The sequence below is a fragment of the Belonocnema kinseyi genome, chromosome 1 (assembly GCF_010883055.1).
Source record: "Belonocnema kinseyi isolate 2016_QV_RU_SX_M_011 chromosome 1, B_treatae_v1, whole genome shotgun sequence".
Classification (NCBI taxonomy): Eukaryota; Metazoa; Arthropoda; class Insecta; order Hymenoptera; family Cynipidae; genus Belonocnema; species Belonocnema kinseyi.
In genome coordinates, this window is record NC_046657.1 from 44,476,950 (window position 1) to 44,499,606 (window position 22,657).

Below are 22,657 nucleotides of genomic sequence, written 5' to 3' on the forward strand. Positions count from 1 at the left end.
AAACAATTTGCAGTATTGTCACATAATATTTTCATAATTCTGTCTAAAGATGAATTAATGTTGTTTACCTTACACAACATTATTAAATGAATGTATTATTATTTATTATATTATTAATCTATATTTTTGTTCAAACAATATAAAATATTACAATTAAAATTACTCCAACATTATGGCGGACAAAAAATTGAAATTTCCAAACTTATCCACAAAAACGAATAGAAACTCTGCATGTGCACATATTTCGTGGGCAGATTAGAAGGAATTAAAATAATCGGAAATAAAGCTTGTAAGTAGGGAATTAAAAATAACCTTGAAAAAAAAATCGAAATTTCAAAACTTATGTTGCAAATGGAAAAATAGAAACTATAAATATTTTTTGGACATATTAGAGGAAATTAAATAAGTCGAAAATACAGCATGTAAGTATGGAATTGAAAATAATCATGAGAAGTGTGTCTACAGATCAGATTAAGAGGAATTAAAAAAGTGGAAAACAAATTCGCCTGCATGGAATATAACAGAAGTGTCAATCGTTAATAAATAAAAAAGGAATTGGTTACGGAGATAAACCTATTCTTTCTTTGGGCACTTCTTCCGAAGGGAAATTAACGTGTTCAACAAAGTTACAAAATGCTCACTCTTTCGTTTCAATCTAAAAAAAATATTTATTTTGATTTATTTTTCTCTTCTTACCGGATATGTAAAAGCAGGTAGTAATGGAACAACTAGCGCCGCGCTGGAGAATTTAGGAACTAATAACTTAGGGCAGTTGCGAGGTCAAGATAAATTCTGAAATATGGAAAGATGCACAGGGCTGCTTATAACACAGCAAACATGGTTATAGAAGAGATCTGTACCTGTTCTAGAACATAAAAGAACATGTTCTAGAACAGGTTAGTAACAGGTTACGAACATGCGAGTAACTATGTCAAATGTCATTCCCCATGCGCTAGAACAATTCTGTAACAGTTCTAGAACGCTGTAAAAACCGATCTGTAAGATTTCTAGAACAATTCTAGAACTAAATTAAGAATTTTTTATAACAAATCTAGATCGCTGTGACAACCGATGTGTAACAATTCCAGAACTTTAGTACGCTGCCTTGTACAAAATCTAGGACAATTCTATAACAGCTTTATAAAAATTCTATAACAGTTCTAGAACTGTTATTTATCAAATATTGAACAGAATTATGTACCCCTCACAGCAATAGGATATCCCGGGATATTCGATTTTATCCCATTTAGCGAAATAATCTTTTTTCCTAGTTTGTTCTAGAACACACATGTAACAGGGTTCTAGAACTTCAATATAACACTGCTCCGGCACAGTTCTAAAATAAACTTGAAACAAATATTATAGAGCGTCTGTGATCAGTTTGTTCTAGAACGATTCTATAGAAACTGTTACAGAACAGTGCTGTTACATAGTTCGAGAACAGTTCTGTCAAATTGTTCTAGAACACTGTTACCTTTTTGTTCTAGAACAGTTCGGTCAGAATTTTGTCACAGGGTTCTAGAACGCTGTTGCTTTTTTGTTCTCGAACAGTTCTGTCACCATCTTGTAACAAATGTTATAGAACACAGTTTCTTTTTTTGATCTGGAACGTGTTTTCTGGGAAGCCGCAAAAGCCTTTATAACCTTTGGAACTAAAATAGCAAAAATAATTTATCAATTTAAAAATAATGTGAAATGTGGCAGCTTAACCTAAAAAAAGTCGGCTTCATTTAAAAAGAGGTGAACCGATTCAATATGATTTGGCTTGATATGGACCTTGCAATACATTGCAGATTGAAAGTCATTTGAAAAACTGACAGATTCTCATATTCGCAGACCAATTCAGTTTTAAAAATCTCAATCTGCAAATGGCAGATAATACGAAATTCACGAAGTTGTCTTTTTAACTGTTTTTTCCTGGGTACTTAACTTCAATAGAGAATTTTTCATTAATATTATATTAATAAGGCTTTTTTTTATGTGCCGTTCTTTATTATGTTTCTAAAGGCTAAAGTTAGTATTTTTGTATCAAATGGTATGGGAATGAAATTGTGGACACATTTTTCTTCTGTCTTTCTTATAGGAAACTACTTTTTCGCAAAGTATATCTTGAAAGTATCATAAAAAGATGAGTTTGACGGTATTTATAAAAAAAACAGTATTATTCACGTGTATTTATACTTTTTATTTACACGATTACCACAGTTACTCTATTACGTGTCCTTTAAAAGAACTGAAGCAGCCATAATACAACATTGATCAACACGAACGACTGAGGGCGCTCGCTTTGTTTCATGCCACGTCCTGATTGGTCAACATGAGACCATGAAAAAGCGCGGAGAATTTTAAAATGTATAAAAGCTTAATCAGGGCAAATAGGTATAATACACTGAGCAAAATGTTTTGTTCGTATAACAATATAATTTCATTAGTATTTGTGCACTAAATTTGTTTCATATCGCCACCAAATTTTGGTCCTTCTAAAGTCCTTTTAAAATTGTCCTGGTTTTAAAGTCTCCTTTCCCTCAGCAAAGACGATACTATAGTGGTAACTTTATCAAATAAGGCATTACCTGCAATAGAAACTAAAGTTTAGTACTTATAAAAATTCCCAATACCTACCTTGCGACATTTTCTTTTTGAACAACTTACAGCAACACGAAATGAGATATCATGGTAAAAATTTGGGAAATTAAATTTGTCTTACCATAAGGAATCAGTTTTCTATTTCAGACTTTATAGCCATGTAATGAGTGGGTCATGTGACCAGATTCCTACCTTACCGCCACTTTTTTAAATTCTTAACTTATTTTCATACGAAGCGCCACATCGACTTGAAAATTTGGAATACCAAGAAAGAAGCACTAAGAATGGTGGGTCTGGTCCTAAAAATTTTTATAATGATAAAAAAAGTTTTTTTTTCTAAATAATTTTTTGTTGCTTTTTTCATAATTATTCAAATTTAGGACCAGACCCTCCTTTCTTAGTGCTTCTTATTTATTATCCTAAATTTTCAATACGATGTGGTGCTTTGTGTGAAAATAAGTTAGGAAATAAAAAAAAGGCGGTAAGGTAGGAATTTGGTCACAAGATGGTGACAGAACTGTTCTAAAAAAAGGTAACCATGTTCTAGAACACTGTGACAAAATTGTGACCGAACAGTTCTAGAATAAAAGGGTAACCGTATTCTAGAACACTGTGACAAAATTGTGGCAGAACTTTTCTCGAACTATGTGACGGCATTGTTCTATAACAGTTGATATGGAATTCTCTAGAACAAACTGATCACAGGCGTTCTATAATATTTGTTTCAAATTTGTTCTAGAACTGTGCCGTAACAGTGTTATATCGAAGTTCTAGAACCCTGTTACAAGTGTGTTCTAGAACGAATTAGGCCGCTATCCCAGATAAAAATATTTCCATGCGGAGATCAAAATTTCCGCCTCGCAGGATATTCTGACGGGTTATCCCTGGAATAACCCGGGACATAAATGGGGTCAAATCGAATATCCCGGGATATCCTATTGCTTTGAGGGGTACATAACACTGTACCATATTTGATAAATAATAGTTCTAGAACTGTTATAGAATTATCCTAAATTTTTTACAATTCAGCGTACCAAAGTTCTAGAATTGTTCTAGAAATGTTACATATCGGTTGTCACGGCGTTCTAGATCTGTTAAAGATTTGTTATACAGCATTTGGAATTGAGTTCTAGAATTGTTCTAGAAATTTTAGAGATCGGTTGTCACAGCGTTCTAGATCTTTTAAAGATTTGTTATACAGCATTTGGAATTGAGTTCTAGAATTGTTCTAGAAATTTTAGAGATCGGTTGTCACAGCGTTCTAGATCTTTTAAAGATTTGTCATACAGCGTTTGGAATTGAGTTCTAGAATTGTTCTAGAAATGTTACAGATCGGTTGTCACAGCGTTCTAGAACTATTACAGAATTATTCTAGCGTATGGGTCCTGTAACCATATTTGCTGGGAATTAAGAAGATCCAACTATTTTTGGTTAAATTAAGTTAATTTGTATTCGGTGAAAAGTCTATTATTTTATTTTTGGTTCGGAATTCATCTAGTTTGGTTAAAAATTCTGCTATTTGATATTCTGCAAAATGATCTTTTCTGGTAAGAAATTCAGCTACTTGGTTCAAGGATAAACTATAATTTGTTAAAAAAGAATTTTTTTGGATAAAGGTTTATCTGTTTGTTTTGAAAATGCAAATACAGTCGAATTTGAATTTAGTGAATGCAGAATTAGTGTTTTCGACAATTGACGCCGCGATGCGGGGATTGGTGTAATTAGCCGCGGGGAATGGGCGGTGTTCATTCAGGCGTGACAAACAGAGAGAGAAACAACACAGTTTCTGGACTCGATTTTTGATTTGTTTAGTTGAAGATTCAACTATTAGGGTTTAAATTCATGGATTTTGTTCAGGAATAAGCAAATTTTTTTGAAATTGATCTTTTTTGGTTAAAATTTTTTTTCTTGAAAATTAATTTTTTTATCTGAAAATGTATTGTTTTAAGTTGGAAAACCAACTATTTGGTAGAAAATCCAACTATTTTGTTAAAAATGATCTTTTTTGGTCAAAAATTCAACTTATACTTGGTAACTATTTTGTTGAAAATTCGATACTTTTTTTGGTTGAAAGTTGATTTTTGTTTCGTTAAAAACTGAACTATTTTGATGAAAATTAGTCTTTTTTGGTAGAAAATTCACCTTCTTGGTTAATAATTCAACTAAATGATTGAAAGTTGACATCTTATGTTAAAAATTAATTTTTTTCAATATTCATCAAATTTGTTGAAAATTTATCTCTTTGGTTAAAAATTGGAATGTTTTGATGAAAATTCGTCTTTTTAAGATAAAAATTCAACTAAATTCGTAGAAATGTAATCTTTTTTGGTTAAAATTGCAACTGTTTGGTTAAAAACTAATCTGTTCTCTTGTGATTCAGGATTTAACTATTTTGTTGAAAATTCGAATTTTTTGTTAAATACAATTGTTTTCTCTTTAAATAAAAATTGTGCTTGGTTGATATATCGATCTTTTCTAATGTTTTTGATCATTAATCTTTTTAGGTTGAACAGGGAATTATTTTGTTAAAAATCAGTTTTGATTTATTTTGTTACAAATTGAAAATTCTACTAATTCGTTGAAAATTCGACTATTTTCTTAGGGACATCTTTTTGGTCAAATATTCGAAAATTTATTGTTGAAAATTAAAGTATTTTGGTAATATTTCGTCTTTTTTAGTTCAGGATTCAACTATTTTGTTGATCATTTTTTAATTTTTTTGTTGAAATTCAACTGTTTTCTCTTCAATTAAAAATTTTGCTCGGTTGACATATCAATCTTTGATGGTACATCTTTTTTGATAAATCATCTATTTGTTTGAAATTTGAGATACTTTCCGTAGAGTTTATTTTATTTTTAAGATTCCCTTACTCAGTTGCAACTTGAATTACTTTGCTGAAAATCAATTTTTTTTGTTTTTTTTTTATTTAAATTTTTTATCTGAAACTGCAATTATTCTGTTTTTGGTTGAGAATTTATCCTTTTTTGTTGAAAATTCAACTACTTTGTTGAAAGTTGAACAAATTTTTTAAAAATTCATTTTAGTGTTAAGATTTAATACATCTGGTTGAAAAATTGACTTATTTTGTAAAATTTGAAAATTCAGTTATTTTGTTGAAAATTCAATTATTTTATTAGAGACATATTTTTTGGTTGAATCAGACTGTTTTTTACCTAAATTAAAGCCTTACTCTTTGAAAACTCTGTTATTGAATTTTTAAGTTGATATTTTATACTGCTTTTTTGAAAATTTATTTTTTAATTTGGAAATTCGCTTAATTTGTTGAAGATCTATTCTTTTTGTAGAAAATTGATCTTTTTGGTTGAAAATTCAACGACTGCTACTATTTTTGGTTGAGGATTTAATTTTTTCAATTCGTCTATTTTGATGGAATTTAACAGGTTGAATAATTCCTTTATATATTTTTTAAACTAACAATTTAACTATTCCATTTTTCGCTGAGATTTTTTTAAATGGAATATTGAACTATTTGGTTGAAATTTCATTTTTTACAAATTGAAAATTCATCTTTTGTTTGGAAATTCAGTTTTTTTGGTTGGAAATGACATTTTTTGTGAAAATTTAACTTTTTTTAATAAAAAATTCGTCCTTGCGATTTAAGAATTCAACTTAATGGTTGAAAATGTAACCTTCTTTTGCTGAATTTTAATATATTTTGTTTGAAAATTCGGCCATTTCATTTAAAATGCGTATGTTTTGGTTGAAAATTCAACAATTTGATTAAAGATTGAATTTTTCTGTTAACATTTTTTATTATTTGTTCAAAAATTCGTTAAAAGTTTAACTATTTTTTTATTAAAAATTATTTTTTTTTGCTTCAAGGTTTCATACTTTTTCAAAGTTTTAAACTTTCAACAAAATACACGATTTTTTAATAAAAAATAGAATCATTAAAATTTCAGTTGAAAATTAATTTTTAATAAAAAAAAACGAATTTTCAGAAAAATAAATAAGTTTTCAATCCAGAAATGAATGTTCAAATAAAAAGATTACTATTCTACCATAAAAGATGAATTTTCAACTAAAGAAGATAAACTTTCAACATGAAAAAAAAGATTTTCAACAAAATTTTTTTAATTTCCAAAAAAAGAAGGTTTTAGATCTAAAATGATGAATAATAATAAAAAATAATTAAATTTTTAGTTAAATAAACAAACTTAAAAAAATGAATTTTCAACAAAATAAAAAAGTTTTCAATCAACGAAATAAATTTTCAACCAAAAAGATTAATTGTTTAACAAAAAGATTAATACTGTATCACAAAAGACGAATTTTTCATAAAATACATGATTTAAAAAAAAGGTTGATTTTTAACAATAAAGAAGGCTTGTCAAGAAAATTATTCAATTTTCGAGAAAAAATAATTTTTTGAACTAAAATGATGAATCATAAAAAATAATAAATAAATAAATAATCAATTTTTAACAAAGAAGTTAAATTTTCAGCTACAAAAAATTAATTTTCAACCAAAAAGATTAATTGTTTAACAAAAAGATTAATATTGTATCGCAAAAGACGAATTTAGCATAAAATACATAAATTAAAAAAAAAGGTTAATTTTTAACAATAAAAAAGGCTTGTCAAGAAAATTGTTCAATTTTCGAGAAAAAATCATTTTTCGAACTAAAATGATGAATCATAAAAAAAATCAATTTTTAACACCGAACTTAAATTTTCAGCTCGAAAAAATAAATTTTTTACCAAATAGATCAATATTTTACGGAGAACATTAATATTAAACCACAAAAGAGAATTTTTTTGAACAAAATACAGGAATTTGAAAAAGATGAATTTTCAACAATAAATAAAGTTTTGTTAAGAAAATAGTTAAATTTTCGAGAATAATTGAATTTTTGAACTAAAATGATGAATCATGCAAAAAAATAAATAAATAAATAATCAATTTTTAACAAAGGAGTTAAATTTTCAGATAGAAAAAATTAATTTTCAACCAAAAAGATTAATTTTTTACTTGTCAAGAAAATATTTGAATTAAAAAAAAGTTTTTGAACTAAAATGATGAATAATAAAAAACAATAAAAATAAATAAATAACAAAATAATCAATTTTTAACAAAGAAGTTTTTAGCTAAAAAAGATGAATTTTCATCAAAAAGTAGAATAATGAGATTTTCAATTTAAAATATTTAAAAAGTTAAATTTTCAATAAAAAACATGAAATTTAAAGTAAAAAAAAAAAATTTCAACAAAGAAAAAAATATTTTTCAACAAAAACTGGAATTGTCAATGAAAGACTTTGGTTATAAATCTTTTCTCTGAAAATGCAAAACTACTTGGTTGAAAATTTATCTTTATTGATTTAAAATAAATTTTCTGGTTGAAAAATAATCTTTTCGGGTCTAAAAGTGAACTATTTTAAAAAAAAATCTACTTTTCAGCTTGCAAACTTAACCTAAGAGCGTATCAGAAAAAATGTCGGTAGGATAGGAATCGGGTGATGTTTGACATGATCTTCTCAAAGTTAAAGCGAGCGCATTAGTATTATTATTGTAGGTGTAGGTCAATCGATTCGTATCGAGTCGAGGAATTTTTTTTTTGTTCATACGTCAGAATGAGAAAAACTAGAGTTTAAACCGACTTCTTAATAAATTATAAAAATTCGAAGACAAATATTTTTAGAAAGTGTCAGAACCTATCGAGCGTTTTACAGTGTACACACTGCTGTGCGTGATCCCGAGGAGTGGTCGAGAAGAAGAGCAAATTGGTGCTCTTGGTATCAGGAGCGCATACTATCTATGGAAGTTGTGAAACAAGGTCGATGAAATATATCTGAAGCAATGTCTGATGCTTGATCAGGAAATACGGATTGCGAAATGAACAAAGAATCTTTCCCTTTATTTATTTATTATTATTTTGTTATTTTATTTTTCATAGATTATTTTGTACCACGTGAATTTTCATACCAGTCAAAATTATGCGTCAACTTGCTTCTCTTCAAAAGTGATTTACTTTGCGGGAAATGAATAGACAAAATTTAAACTTCACTAAATAGAATTGAATTTTAAAAATTGTATTTTAAATCTTCATTAATAGTAATTACATTATTTAAATTTCGCGGGGAAATGTATCGCTTCAAATTGAAAAAGGGCGCTTAATTTAAAATGTTAAAAAAGTCAAAGTAATAGAAAATATATTATTCGCGTTATTCAGGGTTGCTACAATATACCAATTTCTAAATTCTTCTAGATATAAAACCAATCATGCAACTAGAAGATTTATAATATTAATGCGAAAAATTTGGTTTCTCAATACATTTGAAATATTTGTAAATTGAGTTTTCAAATCAAAAAGATAAATATTTAGTCTAAGAAATAAAGAAATAAAAATATAAATTATATAATAAACATAATAAACATAATAAATATATAATAAATAAATAAAAATAAATAAAATGATACATCTTCAATCAAAAATATGAATTTGTAAACAAATGGTTAGTTTAATTTTCAAAACAAAAGATTAATTTTCTTACTTCTAATAAGAGGCTTATTTTCAACAAAGTACATGAATTTTTATCTTGAAAAGATCAATTTTCAATATTTACAGCTTCATAAAAAAAATTAATTTTCAACTAAGGAAAAATGAATTTTCAGACAAAGAAATTAATTTTGAATCACATTCATGAATTTTCAACCCAAACGATAAATTTTCTATAAAAACAAAAAACATTTCTTAACAAATTTTTTTTCAACCAAATAAACTAATTCTTAACAAAAAATAGGAGAATTAAATTTTCAGATAAAACAATGAATTCTTAACAAAAAAAATTACAAACCAAAAATAGAATAGTTCAATTTAAAGTTAAAAAAGTAAATTTTAAATAACAGAAAAACGAGTTTTCAGCAAAATTAATTAATTTTCAACGAAAAATACCTCTACATCTTCAAGCGGAAATTGAATATTTACAGCTTGAGTTTAAAAAATTAATTTTCAATTAAAAAGAAACGAATTTTCAACCCAAACGATTAACTTTTTATATATATAAGAAAAAAACGAATTTTTACCTAAATATATTTCTAAAAATAAGAAATTAGTTCAAAACGAAAAATAGAATAGTTACATTTTTTAAAAATTAACTAAATGTTCAAAAATGTTCAACCAAAAAAATAAATAATTTTCAACAAAATATTTTATTTTTTCCATAAAAAAAGAAAATGATTTTCTAAACAAAGATAGGAGAACTAAATTTATAGGTAAATTAGCCAATTAAAAAAAAATGAATTTATAATCCATCAATATAATAATAGAAATTAGTTTGTAATCACAGTGATGAATTTTCAAACAAAAATATGAATTTTTGACTAAATAGTGGCATTTTCGACCCAAACGATGAATTTTCTGTAAAAAAAATACGAATTTTTAGCTAAATATTTTTTTTAGACCAAAGAAATTAATTCTTAACAAAAAATATAATAGTTAAAGTCAATTTTCAACTAAAATGATAAATCTTCAACTAAAAAAATTAGTTTTTAACCAAATGCATACACTTTCAACTAAAAAAATAATTTTTCCACCAAAAATAAAATACTTAAATTTTTATTTAGTAAAATAAATTTTCAACCAAAAATGAAACGAATTTAAAAGAAAAATTGTTTTTGTTTTTTCATCCAAAAAATGATTGTTACCATAAAGTAGAAGAATTACATTTTCAGGTAAATCAATCAATTTTTAACGAACAAAATAAATTCTCAACAAAATAATTCAATTTTAAACTAAAAAACTCAAAGAACGAGTTTTCAGTAAAATTAATTGATTTTCAACTAAAAATACCTATACATTTTCAAGAAAAAATGTAATATTTACGGTTTCAATTGAAAAAATTAATTTTCAACTAAATGAAAACAAATCTTTAGCAAAAGAAATTAATATGTAATCACAGTGATATATTTTCAACCAAAATATGAATTTTTGACCAAATATAGTGCAATTTTCAACCTAAGCGATGAATTTTCTACATAAAAAAAACTAATTTTTAACTAAATATTCTTTTGTCAAACAAGGAAATTAATTCTTAACAAAAAATAGAATAGTTAAATTCTCTACAAAGAACAAGAATTTTTATCTAAAAAATATCAATTTTCAACAAAAATTAGTACAGTTAAAATGTCAAAAAATAAATGTTCGACAAAAAAAAAATCGAATTTTCAACAAAGTAGTTTTTTCATAAGAAAAATTATTTTTAGCCAAAAAAATTAAAATTAAATTTTGAGATAAAACAAGCAATTTTCTAACAAAAAAATTAATTCTCAACAAAATAATTCTATTTTAAACCCAAAAGATAAATTTTCGAACCATAAAGGATACAGTTTCAATAATATATATAAATTGTTAACTAAAAAAGATAAATTTACAAACCAAAACTGAAATAGTTCAATTTGCAGTTAGAAAAGTAAATTTTAAACAAAAAAGAGAAGAGTTTTCAACAAACTAAATTTATTTTGTAACTAAAAATACCTATAAAATTTCACGTAATAATTTATTTTTTACAACTTCAGTTAAAAAAATTAATTTTCAACTAAATAGAAACAAATTTTTAGCAAAAGAAATTAATTTGCAATCACAGTGATGAATTTTCCACCAAAAATAAGAATTTTTGTCCAAATAGTGGAATTTTCGACCCAAACGATGATTTTTTTATTTAAAAAAAACGAATTTTTAACTAAATATTCTTTTTCCAACTAAAGAAATTAATTTTCAACAAAAAATATAACACTTAAATTCTCTACAAAACCAAACATTTTTTCACGAAAAAGATCAAATTTCTATCAAAAAAGCTAATTTTTCCACAAAAAGAATGGAACAGATAAAGTCAATTTTCAACTTAAATGATAAATTTTCAACTTAAAAAATAAATTTTCCAACAAAAATAAAGTGTTCAAATTTTCAGTTAGTAAAATAAATTTTTATTTAAAAAAGAAACGAATTTTCAACAAAATAGTTAAATTTTCAACCACAGAAATTGTGTTTAACTAAAAGATGGAGTTTCAGCTAATCAGGGTACTTTGTTACCAAAAAAGTGATTTTCAACAATGTAGCATAATTAAATTTTCAACAAAGAACCTAATTTTCGAACAAATCAATGTAATTTTTGAACGAAACAATATAATTTTAAACGAAAAACATTCAATTTTTATTAAAAAAGATTAATTCTCGACAAAAAATGGAACGGTTAGATTTTCAGTTGAAAAACTTAATTCAAAATAAGAAAAAACAAATTTTCAACCAAAAAGATCAATTTTCTACCAAAAGAAACCAATTTTTTACAATGTGTATGCATTTTCAACTAAAGATTTGCTTTTTTAAAAGAAATTTTTAACTAAAAAGGGGAATTAATGAACAAGAAGCTTAAATATTCTCCGACCAATTCGAATTTTCAATAAAATACAGAAATTTGAAAACAAATATTTGGAAAAAGATTAATTTTGAACCAAACATGTACGAGTTAAATTTTTTATTGAAAAAATCAATTTTCAACTAGAAAACAAAATAAATAAATTTTGAACAAAAAAAAAGGTTTGTCAGCTAAAATGATAAATCATCAACCAAATAAATGATTTTTTAACAAAGTAGTTCCACTTCCAACTAATTAGTTAAATTTTCAACCAAAAAGAATGAATTCTCAACGCAAAACGTAATATTTCATATTCCTACGAACAAGGATTTTAATTTTGTACGATAGTTGAATTACACCAAAAAAGATTAATTTTCAACCAAATAGTTGCAATTTTTAACCATAACCATAAAATTAATTTCAACTTTAGTTTTTAGAAAATTCCCTAATTTTATCAGGTTTTCCCTGACATTTCCTGACTTTTTGGTATTTGATCTGTAGCAATTCTATAATTTAAAAAAATGTTTTGTTCGGTTCACTTTATAGAATGTTTTTTTATAAATATATGTATTTATTATGATATATAATTGTTTAAACAATAAGGGTTTTTAATTATCTTAAATGCTCTATAAATACGCGCACAAGACGAAAATCGGCCAAGCTCAACTACCGCTTGAGCGACCGATTTTCGTAAGTAGACGCGCTATTTTGATTGGTAGTATAGCTTCGAAACTATTTTTTCAAGAAACTCACATTGAAATCATATTTCTTACAAAAAATCTTACATTTTTTTAACCGTATAAAGAAAATGTATCGCAATTGAAAATTTTTTAACAGAATAAACTGGTGTCCGTGGACGGAAACCAAGTCAAACTTCAAATTTGGGATACGGCCGGGCAAGAAAGATTCCGAAGTGTCACCCATGCCTACTATCGAGACGCTCATGGTAGGATTTATTTGTTATAATTATTAATTATTATATTCATATTAATTTTTTATTTTAGGGCCATATCCAACTTACCCGATTTCTATCTTACCGACATTTTTTGTTATCAACATACGAACATGTCCCACCTACCCGATTCCTACCTTACCGACATGTTTTTAAAGAACTTACGCCCACACTAAATGAGATAACGAGTTGAAAATTTGGGAAATTAAATAAAAATACAAACGTTCCTTAGTTATTATTTAATTCCAGAAATTTTCAACCCGATTTCTCACTTATCAAGTTGTTCAAGAAAAATGTCGGTAAGGTAGGAATCGGATAAATTTAACATGATCGAATGAAAATGAAGTTTTAGTAAAATTTTTCTTCTTTTTACTTTGAATCGTTTTGATACTGATGAAATAAATTTATGATTTCAGCGTTACTCTTACTTTATGATATCACAAATAAGACGAGTTATGACAATATCAGAGCTTGGCTCGGTGAAATTCGGGAATACGCACATGATGATGTGGTCGTGATATTACTAGGTAAGTTCTGCGCAATAAAAAATTGTTTTAGAATAATAATAAAAATATAAAACCACATCAGGGTTGCCCGAAAATTCCAATTTCGAAATTCCCTGACCCTCAATTTATTTTAAAGATTTTAAGTAACAATAATAATACAAAATTTTATAAGGGGAATTAGACGATGAATTTTTAACCAAACAGTTGATTTTTCAATCAAAATTATTCATTTTCAACAGAGTAAATGTATTTTTTACTATAAAAGAATCTAAGGTTTCAAATCAAAAATGAAATTGATCAATTTTCAATATTGAAAATTGATTTTTAACTAAAAAAACTAATTTTCAACAAAACAGTTAAATTTGCAACCACAACATTTGAGTTTTTAATAAAAAAAAAAATATATTTTATTCAATGTAAACAAAATTAAAATTTTATAAGTATGTGGAATTTGTAAGCTAAAAAGACTTTAAAAACAGTTGAGTTTTCAACTCAAAAATATTATTTTTAACAAAAAAGTTAATTTTCCACAAAATTGTAGATTTTTTCAATAAAAAAATAAAAGTTTATAACGAAATGAATCAATTTTTAATTTAAAAGATAACTTTTAAACAACAAAAAAAGAAGATTTTACATAGAACTAAAATGATGAACCAATAAAATAAATTTAAAAGAAAAATTATTTTTGAAAAAGTGGTTCCACTTTAAACTAAATAGTTGAGTTTTTAACTAATAGAGATTAATTTTTTACCAGACAGATTAATATTCGACCACAAAAGACGAATTTTCAACCAAGCACATAATTGTTCAAAGAAAAATAAATTTTTAACAAAAAAGTAGGGTAATCAAATTTTCAGTTAAAAATTGATAAATTTTTAACAGAAAAGTATTTTGTAACAAAGTTGTTAAACTTTCAAACAAAAAAAAAAAGGTTTTTGTACTGAAATTATGAATAATAAAGCAAAAAAATTAATTATTTTTTACCAAAACAAATGGATTTTCAAAAAAAAAAATAATTTGTCAATCAAATAAATGAATTTTCAAAAAAAAAGATGAATATTCTACCACAGAAAGACGAATTCTCAACAAAATGCATGAACTTTCAAAATGAAAAAAGATACAGTTTCGATAATAAATAAAAAGTTTTGTCAAGAAAATATTTAAATTTTCGAGAAAAAAATGTTTTTAACTGAAATGACGGATCATAAACAATAAAATTTAAAAATAATACATTTCTAACGAAGAAGTGTAAATTTCCACTAAAAACATGAATTTTTATCCATATTCATAAATTAAAAAAAAAAAGAATAATGACAATTTTAGTTAAGAAAATTAAGTTTTATCCAAAACAAAAGAATTTGAATTTCCGCCAAAGTATTTCAATTTTTAATTAAAAAGATCAGTTTTGAACAATGTTGATCCACTTTAAGCTAAGTAGTTGAATTTTCAATAAAAAAGTTAATTAATATTCTACAAAACAATATGAATTTTCGATAAAAGACATTAATCTTCAACTAAAAAGATAAATTTTTAAGAAAAAAAAAAATATATTCTTCAACAAAATATTTAATTTTTGCAAACAAAAAAAGTTTTTCAATGAAAATGATAATTCATAAAAAAAATGTTAATATAAGTAGTTCAACTTTTAGCAATGTAGTTATATTTTCAAGTCAACGAGATAAATTTTTAACCAAAAATATATAAATTAAATTTGCAATTAAAAAATTAATTTTCAACCTACAAACGTATGTTTAATAAGGAAGTTAATATTTATATCACAAAATACATATTTTCAACAAACCAAATAAATTTTCAATTTAAGAAGGTACATTTTTAACAAGAAAAAATAGATTTTTCAAACAAAATATTAAACTTGTTGAACAAAAAGTTTTTTCTGAACTTAAATGCTGAACAATTAACAAAAAAGAAATTTTTAACAAAGCTGTTCCATTTTCTATTCAGTAGTCGAGTTTTTAGCCAAAAAAATGTAATATTTGGTATTCCCATTAAAAAAAAAAGGTTGATCAAAAAATTTCGACTTTGTTTACCTTGTATGGTAAAACTGACTATGGAATTTTAAAAAATGGCAAAAAAAGCAAAAACTCACTGGCGAAAGAACGTCGCGCGGCGATTCTTTCACTGGTGAGTTTTTGCTTACAATAAGAAAATAATTCTATTTTTTAGTGAAAAAAATTTTAACATAAGTAAATTGAACAAACATCCACGAATTTATTCAAATTTTAATGTATTTTTTCCGGTCTATTTACATTTAAATGTAGGATACAATAATTTACATTGAAAAAAAAGAAAAATAGAAAAAAAGCAAAAACTCACTGGCGAAAGAACGTCGCGCGGCGATTCTTTCACTGGTGAGTTTTTGCTTACAATAAGAAAATAATTCTATTTTTTAGTGAAAAAAATTTTAACATAAGTAAATTGAACAAACATCCACGAATTTATTCAAATTTTAATGTATTTTTTCCGGTCTATTTATATTTAAATGTAGGATACAATAATTTACATTGAAAAAAAAGAAAAATAGAAAAAAAGCAAAAACTCACTAGCGATAGAACGAGGCGCGACGGTATTCGCTAGTGAGTTTTTGCTTAGTTTGCTATTTTTTTGAAAATAATTTAATAGTAATTTTTGCCATACAATCGTTTTGTAAACAAACGTATAAACAAGTTCATTTCATCTTTTCTCAATTTATTTTGAAATTGAAACTCTCATTGAATAAGCAGTAAGAAAAATTCGACTTCGTTTATCTCGTATGGCAAAAATTACTATGGGATTATTCAAAAAAAAAAAAAGAAAAGAAAAATAGAAAAAAGAGACAAAACTAGCGACAGAACGTGGCGCGACGGTATTCGCTGGTGAGTTTTTGCTTTCTCTGCTATTTCGATTTCGTTTATCTTGTATGGCAAAACTTACAATGGAATTATTGAAAATAAAGCAAAAACTCACTAGCGTTAGAACGAGGCGCGACGGTATTCGCTAGTGAGTTTTTGCTTTGTTTGCTATTTTTTAAAAAATAATTTCATAGTCATTTTTGCCATAAAATCGTTTTGTAAACTAAATTATGAACAGATTCGATTAATCTTTTCTCAATTTATTTTGAAATTGAAACTTTCATTGAATAAGCAGTAAGAAAAATTCGACTTCGTTTATCTCGTATGGTAAAAATTGCTATGGAATTATTGAAAAAAAAAAGAAAAAAAGCAAAAACTTACTAGCGATAGAACGAGGCGCGACGGTATTCGCTGGTGAGTTTTTGCTTTCTCTGCTATTTCGATTTCGTTTATTTTGAATGGCAAAACTCATTATGGAATTCTTATAAAAAAAAGCAAAAACTCACTAGCAGAAGAACGTGGCGCGCCAGTAAATCCTAGAGTCTGCTGACATGAGCAAAAATTATAATTACTCCTACACAAATAAATAATATGATCTGAAATTTTCCAAAAAACTTTATTAGATTATTCTGCGAATTTTCATCGCAAGAAGTTTTAATTTTCTCAAAACTTTCCCAATTTTTTAAAGTCAGTTTTTGGCTTTAATTTGAAAATAAAAAAAGCTACAACTTTTTATCTAGAGGAGAAAAGATGTTTTAAATTCCATAACCTAATTTTCCCTGGCTTTCCCATAGAAACGTTCTATATATGATATTGAATAAAAAAAGAAGACACTTTAGCTTGAAATAAAAAAACCTTAAAATTGTTAAATTTAGGTAATAAATGTGATTGTGGATCCCAGCGAGAAATTTCACGTGAGGAAGGCGAAAGATTAGGAAGAGAATATCAAGTGCCCTTCATGGAGACCTCCGCCAAAACTGGAATTAACGTTGAAGTTGCATTTCATGCCATTGCTAGGTAAGAAGTGGCCCCAAACTTGAAGATTCAATTGCCCCGTTTTAATCCAAATTTTCAACATTAAAAAATGAATTATTGAAAATTCTAATGTTAAAAAATCAAGAAGAAACAAAATCAATTTGCAACTGTTTGGAAATTCAATTTGCAACTTAAATTCAACTGTTGAAGATTAATTTTTCAACAGTTGACGTTTCAAAATTGAAAAATCAATTTTCTCCAATTTTTAGCATTGAAAATTCAGTAGTAAAATTTCAAATGTTGCAAAGTTAAGTTTTCAAAACTTAAAAAATATTTTTTTTTTAAATTTCAACCCTAAACTCAAATACTGAAAATTGAATTTACAATTTTCTTCAATTCTCAACATTAAAAATTCAATTTCCAACTGTTTAAAATTTAATTTTCAACAGTTTAAAATTCCACTTCTAATTTATTTTCAATTTTAAACATTGAATAGTTACAAATTTAAATGAATTGCATTTTTCATAAAAGAGTTTTTTACAGTGGTAAATTTAATATTCTTCAATTTCGATTTTCAACCTTTGAAAATTCAATCTTTAACTTTTTTCTTAAAATTCAGTTTTCCTAATTTTCAATTGCTAAAAATTCCATGGCCGAAAACCTAATTTTCAATATTAAACAATCAATAGCTAAAAATTGTAATGAATTCAAATTTGCATATTTGAGTTTTCTAAAGTGTTATATTCAAGTACCTTCAAATTTCCAAATTAAACCGTTGTAAATTCAATTTTTAATTTTTTTTTAAATTATTCAGCTGCTTAAAGTTAGTTTTGCTGTTGAAATTTTCAACTGCTAATTTTAGTGTTTAAAATTCATTTTTTTCGACTTTAGAAATTCAGTAGTAAAAATTCAAATGTTGAAAAATGAAAAAATTGAAGACTGATTTTTTTAAAGTTGAAAATTCTATTTTTTTCTAGTTTCACCTTGAAATTCAATAAATTTTCAAATTTGCAAATTCAATTTTAAAAACTAAACAATTGAAAATTCCACTGTTAAAAATTTCATTTTCAACAGATAATTTTAAAAGTTTGAAACTTAACATTCAACATGTTGTAGAGTGGGAAATTCAATTATCTTCAATTTCCAATTTCAATTAATGAAAATTTAATTTTTCATTTCTTTTAGCAAAATTTTAAACTGTTTCAAGTTCAGTTTTCTTTAATTTTCAACTTCTAATTTTATTGTGGAAAATTGAATTTTCTTTAATTTCAAACTTCAAATTCAAATGTTAAAAATTGAAATTTTCATCGATTTTCAATTCCAAAATCAACTGTTGCAAATACAGTTGTTAATTTCTTTTAATTTTTATTATTAAAAATTCATCAGTGGAAAATTCTACGATTAAAAATGGAAGAAATTTGATTTTCGAACCTTTTAGTTTTCTGAAGTTGAAAATTCAACACTTGATTATTGAATTTTTTCAACAGTGCAGTTTTCACATTTTCAAATGCGATTTTCTTCAATTTTCAACATTGAAAATTCATCAGTGAAAAATTAAACTATATTGAAAATTAAATTTTCATCAGTTGAGTTTTCAATATTTGAATATTTAATTTTAATTTTCTTTAATTTCTAAGTTCTTAAGAATCAACAGTCGAAAATTATATTTTTGAAAACTGAACTGTTAAAAACTCCATTCAATTTTTAAAAATTAAAATATTGATTTTCAACAGTTGAAATTAAAAATGTAAGAAAATTGAATTTGAAAGTTCAACTTTTGCGAATGAAATCTTTCACAATTGAGTTTCAAATTGAAAATTGAACAAAAGTGAATGTGTAACTGTTATAAAAATCAAAAAGTTAAACATTCCTCTATTGAAAACTTAATTTTTACCAGTTAATAAGTTTACAAAAGTTAAAATTCAACTATCTGCAATTTTCAATTTTTTTTAATTTTCATCTGTTGAAATTCAATGATTAAAAAATGAGAAAATTTAAATTGAAATGTCAGCAGTTGAATTTCAAGTAGAAAATTGAAGAAAAGTGAATTTTAGAAGTTTAGAAAAATTAAAATTCAATTTTCTTCAATTTTCAACTTCAAATTCAACTGTTGAGAATTTAATTTTCAATTTTTATCTTTGAAAATTCAACTATTGAAAAATTAAGAAAAGTGAAGTTTCAACGTTTTAAAATTCAAAATAAAAAATTTCTCTGTTGAAAATTTAATTTTCAACAGTTAACTATACAACAATTGAAAATTCAACTTTCTTGAATTTCAAAATAAAAAACCAAAAAAAACTTGAAATTCAACTTCTTCCATTTTCAACTGTTAAAATCTTGTTAGATACAGTGAACTCTTGCTTATTTCAAGGCGCCCCTATTCCAAGGCTTATCTATTTCAAAAGGGGCCCCTTAAACTACAGTCCGCTCCTGCATTCCAACTCTCCCATACTGGAATATTATAAATTGCGCAGTACCGTCACCTCCCACCACGGTCCCTGTACGGTCTCGCTCACGCTAGTGGCTCACCAATTAAAAAGAGGCCCGAAGAGCAGGAAGCCCTAGTTTATTTTGAATTGAGTATTTTAACATGACGCCATGGGAATCCGTATACGTTGTTTGAGAAAATATTATAAACGTAAAAGTAAGTCATAAATGTGCGTATAAGTCATATTTATCAAGTATAGAATGTTTCTTCTCAGCCATATTTCATTCTTTGACCGACTTACGACCTTTCAGTTTCACCAAATTAAATTAAATATCCATATTTTTGAGGTTAGTGTGTCAGATCGATTTGATCAGAATTAGGTGCTCTAACCTCAAATTTCGGATAGTTGAGTTTATTTCGTGATACTGAAAGGTCATCAACAGATAAAATGACGAAACAGTATTGCGCAAATGCATTCTACACTTGAAAAATATTACTATTCTCAGACCTTTAAAACTTACTTTTACGTTCAGAATATTAAAAAAAAGGCGTATGCATTCCTATTTCGTGCTACAGTCCTCAATATTCCGCGAAATATTTGAGACGTTTTTTAAATATATTATATTGATTTTTAGTTGAAAAAATTTACTATTTCAAAGAAATATTATATTTGTCACGTCGTTCGTCAACAAAAACACTTGAAAAACACTGGCATGCGTGATGCGCAAATGCAAGGACACAGACACCCTTGCAGCGAGCGCATCGATACAAGGCCGGAGCAGCCAATGAACTTCGCTGGATAAAAATAACCACAAGGTCACGGTAGAGGTGGCGACCCCTACATCCTTGATATACCCGAATGTTCACGTTTAGCGGTCCTTGAAATATGTCAAAGTTCACTTTTGAGGTTACGGCCTAAATATTCATGCACTTGTACATTTTAAAACTTAATTTCATCAATTTAGTATGTTGACTTTATTCTTTGAACAGGGAGTTGAAAGCACGCACAAAAGTGGGGAAAGAAGATCCTAATGAAAACAAATTCAACGTACACGATTACGTTCGTCAACAATCATCTAATCAATCCAGTTCTTGCCTCAATACAAATTGCATCACAACTTGAAGATTCACTTATCACGGAATACCCGATTAACTATGTATATATTTATGTGTGTAATTATGTGGTGTAAATACTATATGCATTTCGCCAGGTGAGGCATGAATAAAAAAAAGATTTAAAGAAACATTTATCTAGATTCGCGTTTTTATTTTGTAATACCCTCTTCTATATCTCATCCCTTCCTCTATATATCCACGTCAATCTTTTTCTATCTCTCTGTCAATTTAAATTCCCATCTATCTTTATTAATATCCTCTTTTCTATCACATCGTGTGCTACATCTGTTAATTTCTATCCTTTTGTATCTCTCTGTCAATCTCAATATTCTAAATTTACGACTATCCTTTTTGAAGCCCCTCTTCTCTATCTCATTCTATCCCACCTCTATCAATTCTAATCTTTTTCTATATCTTCGTCAATCTGAATTTACATACATATATTTCAATTTTCCCTTTTATATCTCATTCTATCCTTTATCTGTTGAAGACAATCTTTTGCTATCTCTCTGTGAATATAAATTTCCGTCTATCAATCTCAATACTATCTTCTTTATTCCATCCTATCCTTTATCTATTTACGTGAAATTGTTGCTATTTCTCTGTCAAGCTAAGTTTTCGTCTATCTTTTTCAAGCCCCTCTTCTCTATTCCATCCTATCCTTTACCTATTTACGTCCATCTTTTGCTCTCTGTCATGCTAAATTTCCGACTATCTTTTTCAAGCCCCTCTTCTTTATCTCACTCTATCCCACCTTCATCTACTTTAATCTTTTGGTACCTCTCTGTCACTTTAAATTTCCAACTATCTTTTTCAAGTCTCTCTTCTCTATCTCATTCTTTCCCACCTCTATCGACTTTAATCTTTTTCTCTCTCTTCGTCCATCTGAATTCACATCTATATATTAAAATTCTCCCTTATCTATCTCATCCTATCCTTGATCTATTTACGACAATATTTTGCTATCTCTCTGTCAATATAACTTTCCGACTGTCATTGCCCATACTACCTTCTCTATTCCATCCTATCCTTTATCTATTTACGTGAGATTTTTGCTATTTCTCTGTCCATATAAATTTCTGACTATATTTTTCAAGGCCCTCTTCTTTATCTCACTCTATTCCACATCTCTCAACTCTAATCATTTGCTATCTCTCTGTTAATATAAATTTCCGACTATCTTTTTCAAGTCTCTTTACTCTACCTCATTCTATCCTTTATCTATTCACGATCATCTTTTACTATCTCTCTGTCAATATAAATTTCCGAATATCATTGTCAATACTATCTTCTCTATTCCATCCTATCCTTTATCTATTTATGTCAATCTTTTGCTATCTTTCTGTCAATCTAAATTTCCGACTATCTTTTTCTAGTCCTTTTTCTCTATGTCATTCTATCCTTTTAATATTACTTTGTCATAGTGAATTCCTGCCTATTTTCTTCAATCTCATCTTATCCTACGTCTATAAACGTTTATCGTTTTCTATCCATTTGTCAATATAAATTTCCGTCTATCTTTTTCAATCTTCTCTTCCTTATCTCATCCTCTCCTGTGTCAATCTTTTTCTATCTCTTTTTTAATCAACAAGCTGGGAGAAATGTGGGCAGATAGAATGAGGGGAGAGCAGGTAGGGGACATGCGGAGAAGGAAAGAACGATAAGTGGTGGGAAATGAGGAAGGGGCAGAGAAGTAAAATGTGGTGGGGAAAGTGAGTGAAGTAAGGAGAGGGGATTTAGCGAAGGGAAGTAGGGGAAATATAGGAGTGCGGAAGTAGGGGAAATGAGGTAAAAGGAGGTAAATAACGGCCATTATGCAGAAAAGTGAAAAAACATTGTGTAAAATAATAGAAAAGTTTGCAATTTAGTAAA

The 22,657-nt window shown here is 26.6% G+C and overlaps 1 protein-coding gene across 2 annotated transcripts in view; it reads left to right on the forward strand.

Annotated features, from left to right (window-relative positions):
* LOC117168905 (ras-related protein Rab-37) overlaps positions 1-20,901 on the forward strand; it is a 26,758-nt gene extending 5,857 nt beyond the window's left edge. For both annotated transcript variants that reach the window (XM_033354852.1, XM_033354845.1), the window contains exons 4-7: positions 12,797-12,905; positions 13,328-13,438; positions 17,142-17,283; positions 20,660-20,901. In XM_033354852.1, the coding sequence (XP_033210743.1) occupies positions 12,797-12,905; positions 13,328-13,438; positions 17,142-17,283; positions 20,660-20,792 (495 nt within the window). In that variant the 3' untranslated portion in view covers positions 20,793-20,901. The remainder of the gene's footprint in view (positions 1-12,796; positions 12,906-13,327; positions 13,439-17,141; positions 17,284-20,659) is intronic.
* The last annotated feature ends 1,756 nt before the right edge of the window (positions 20,902-22,657 follow it).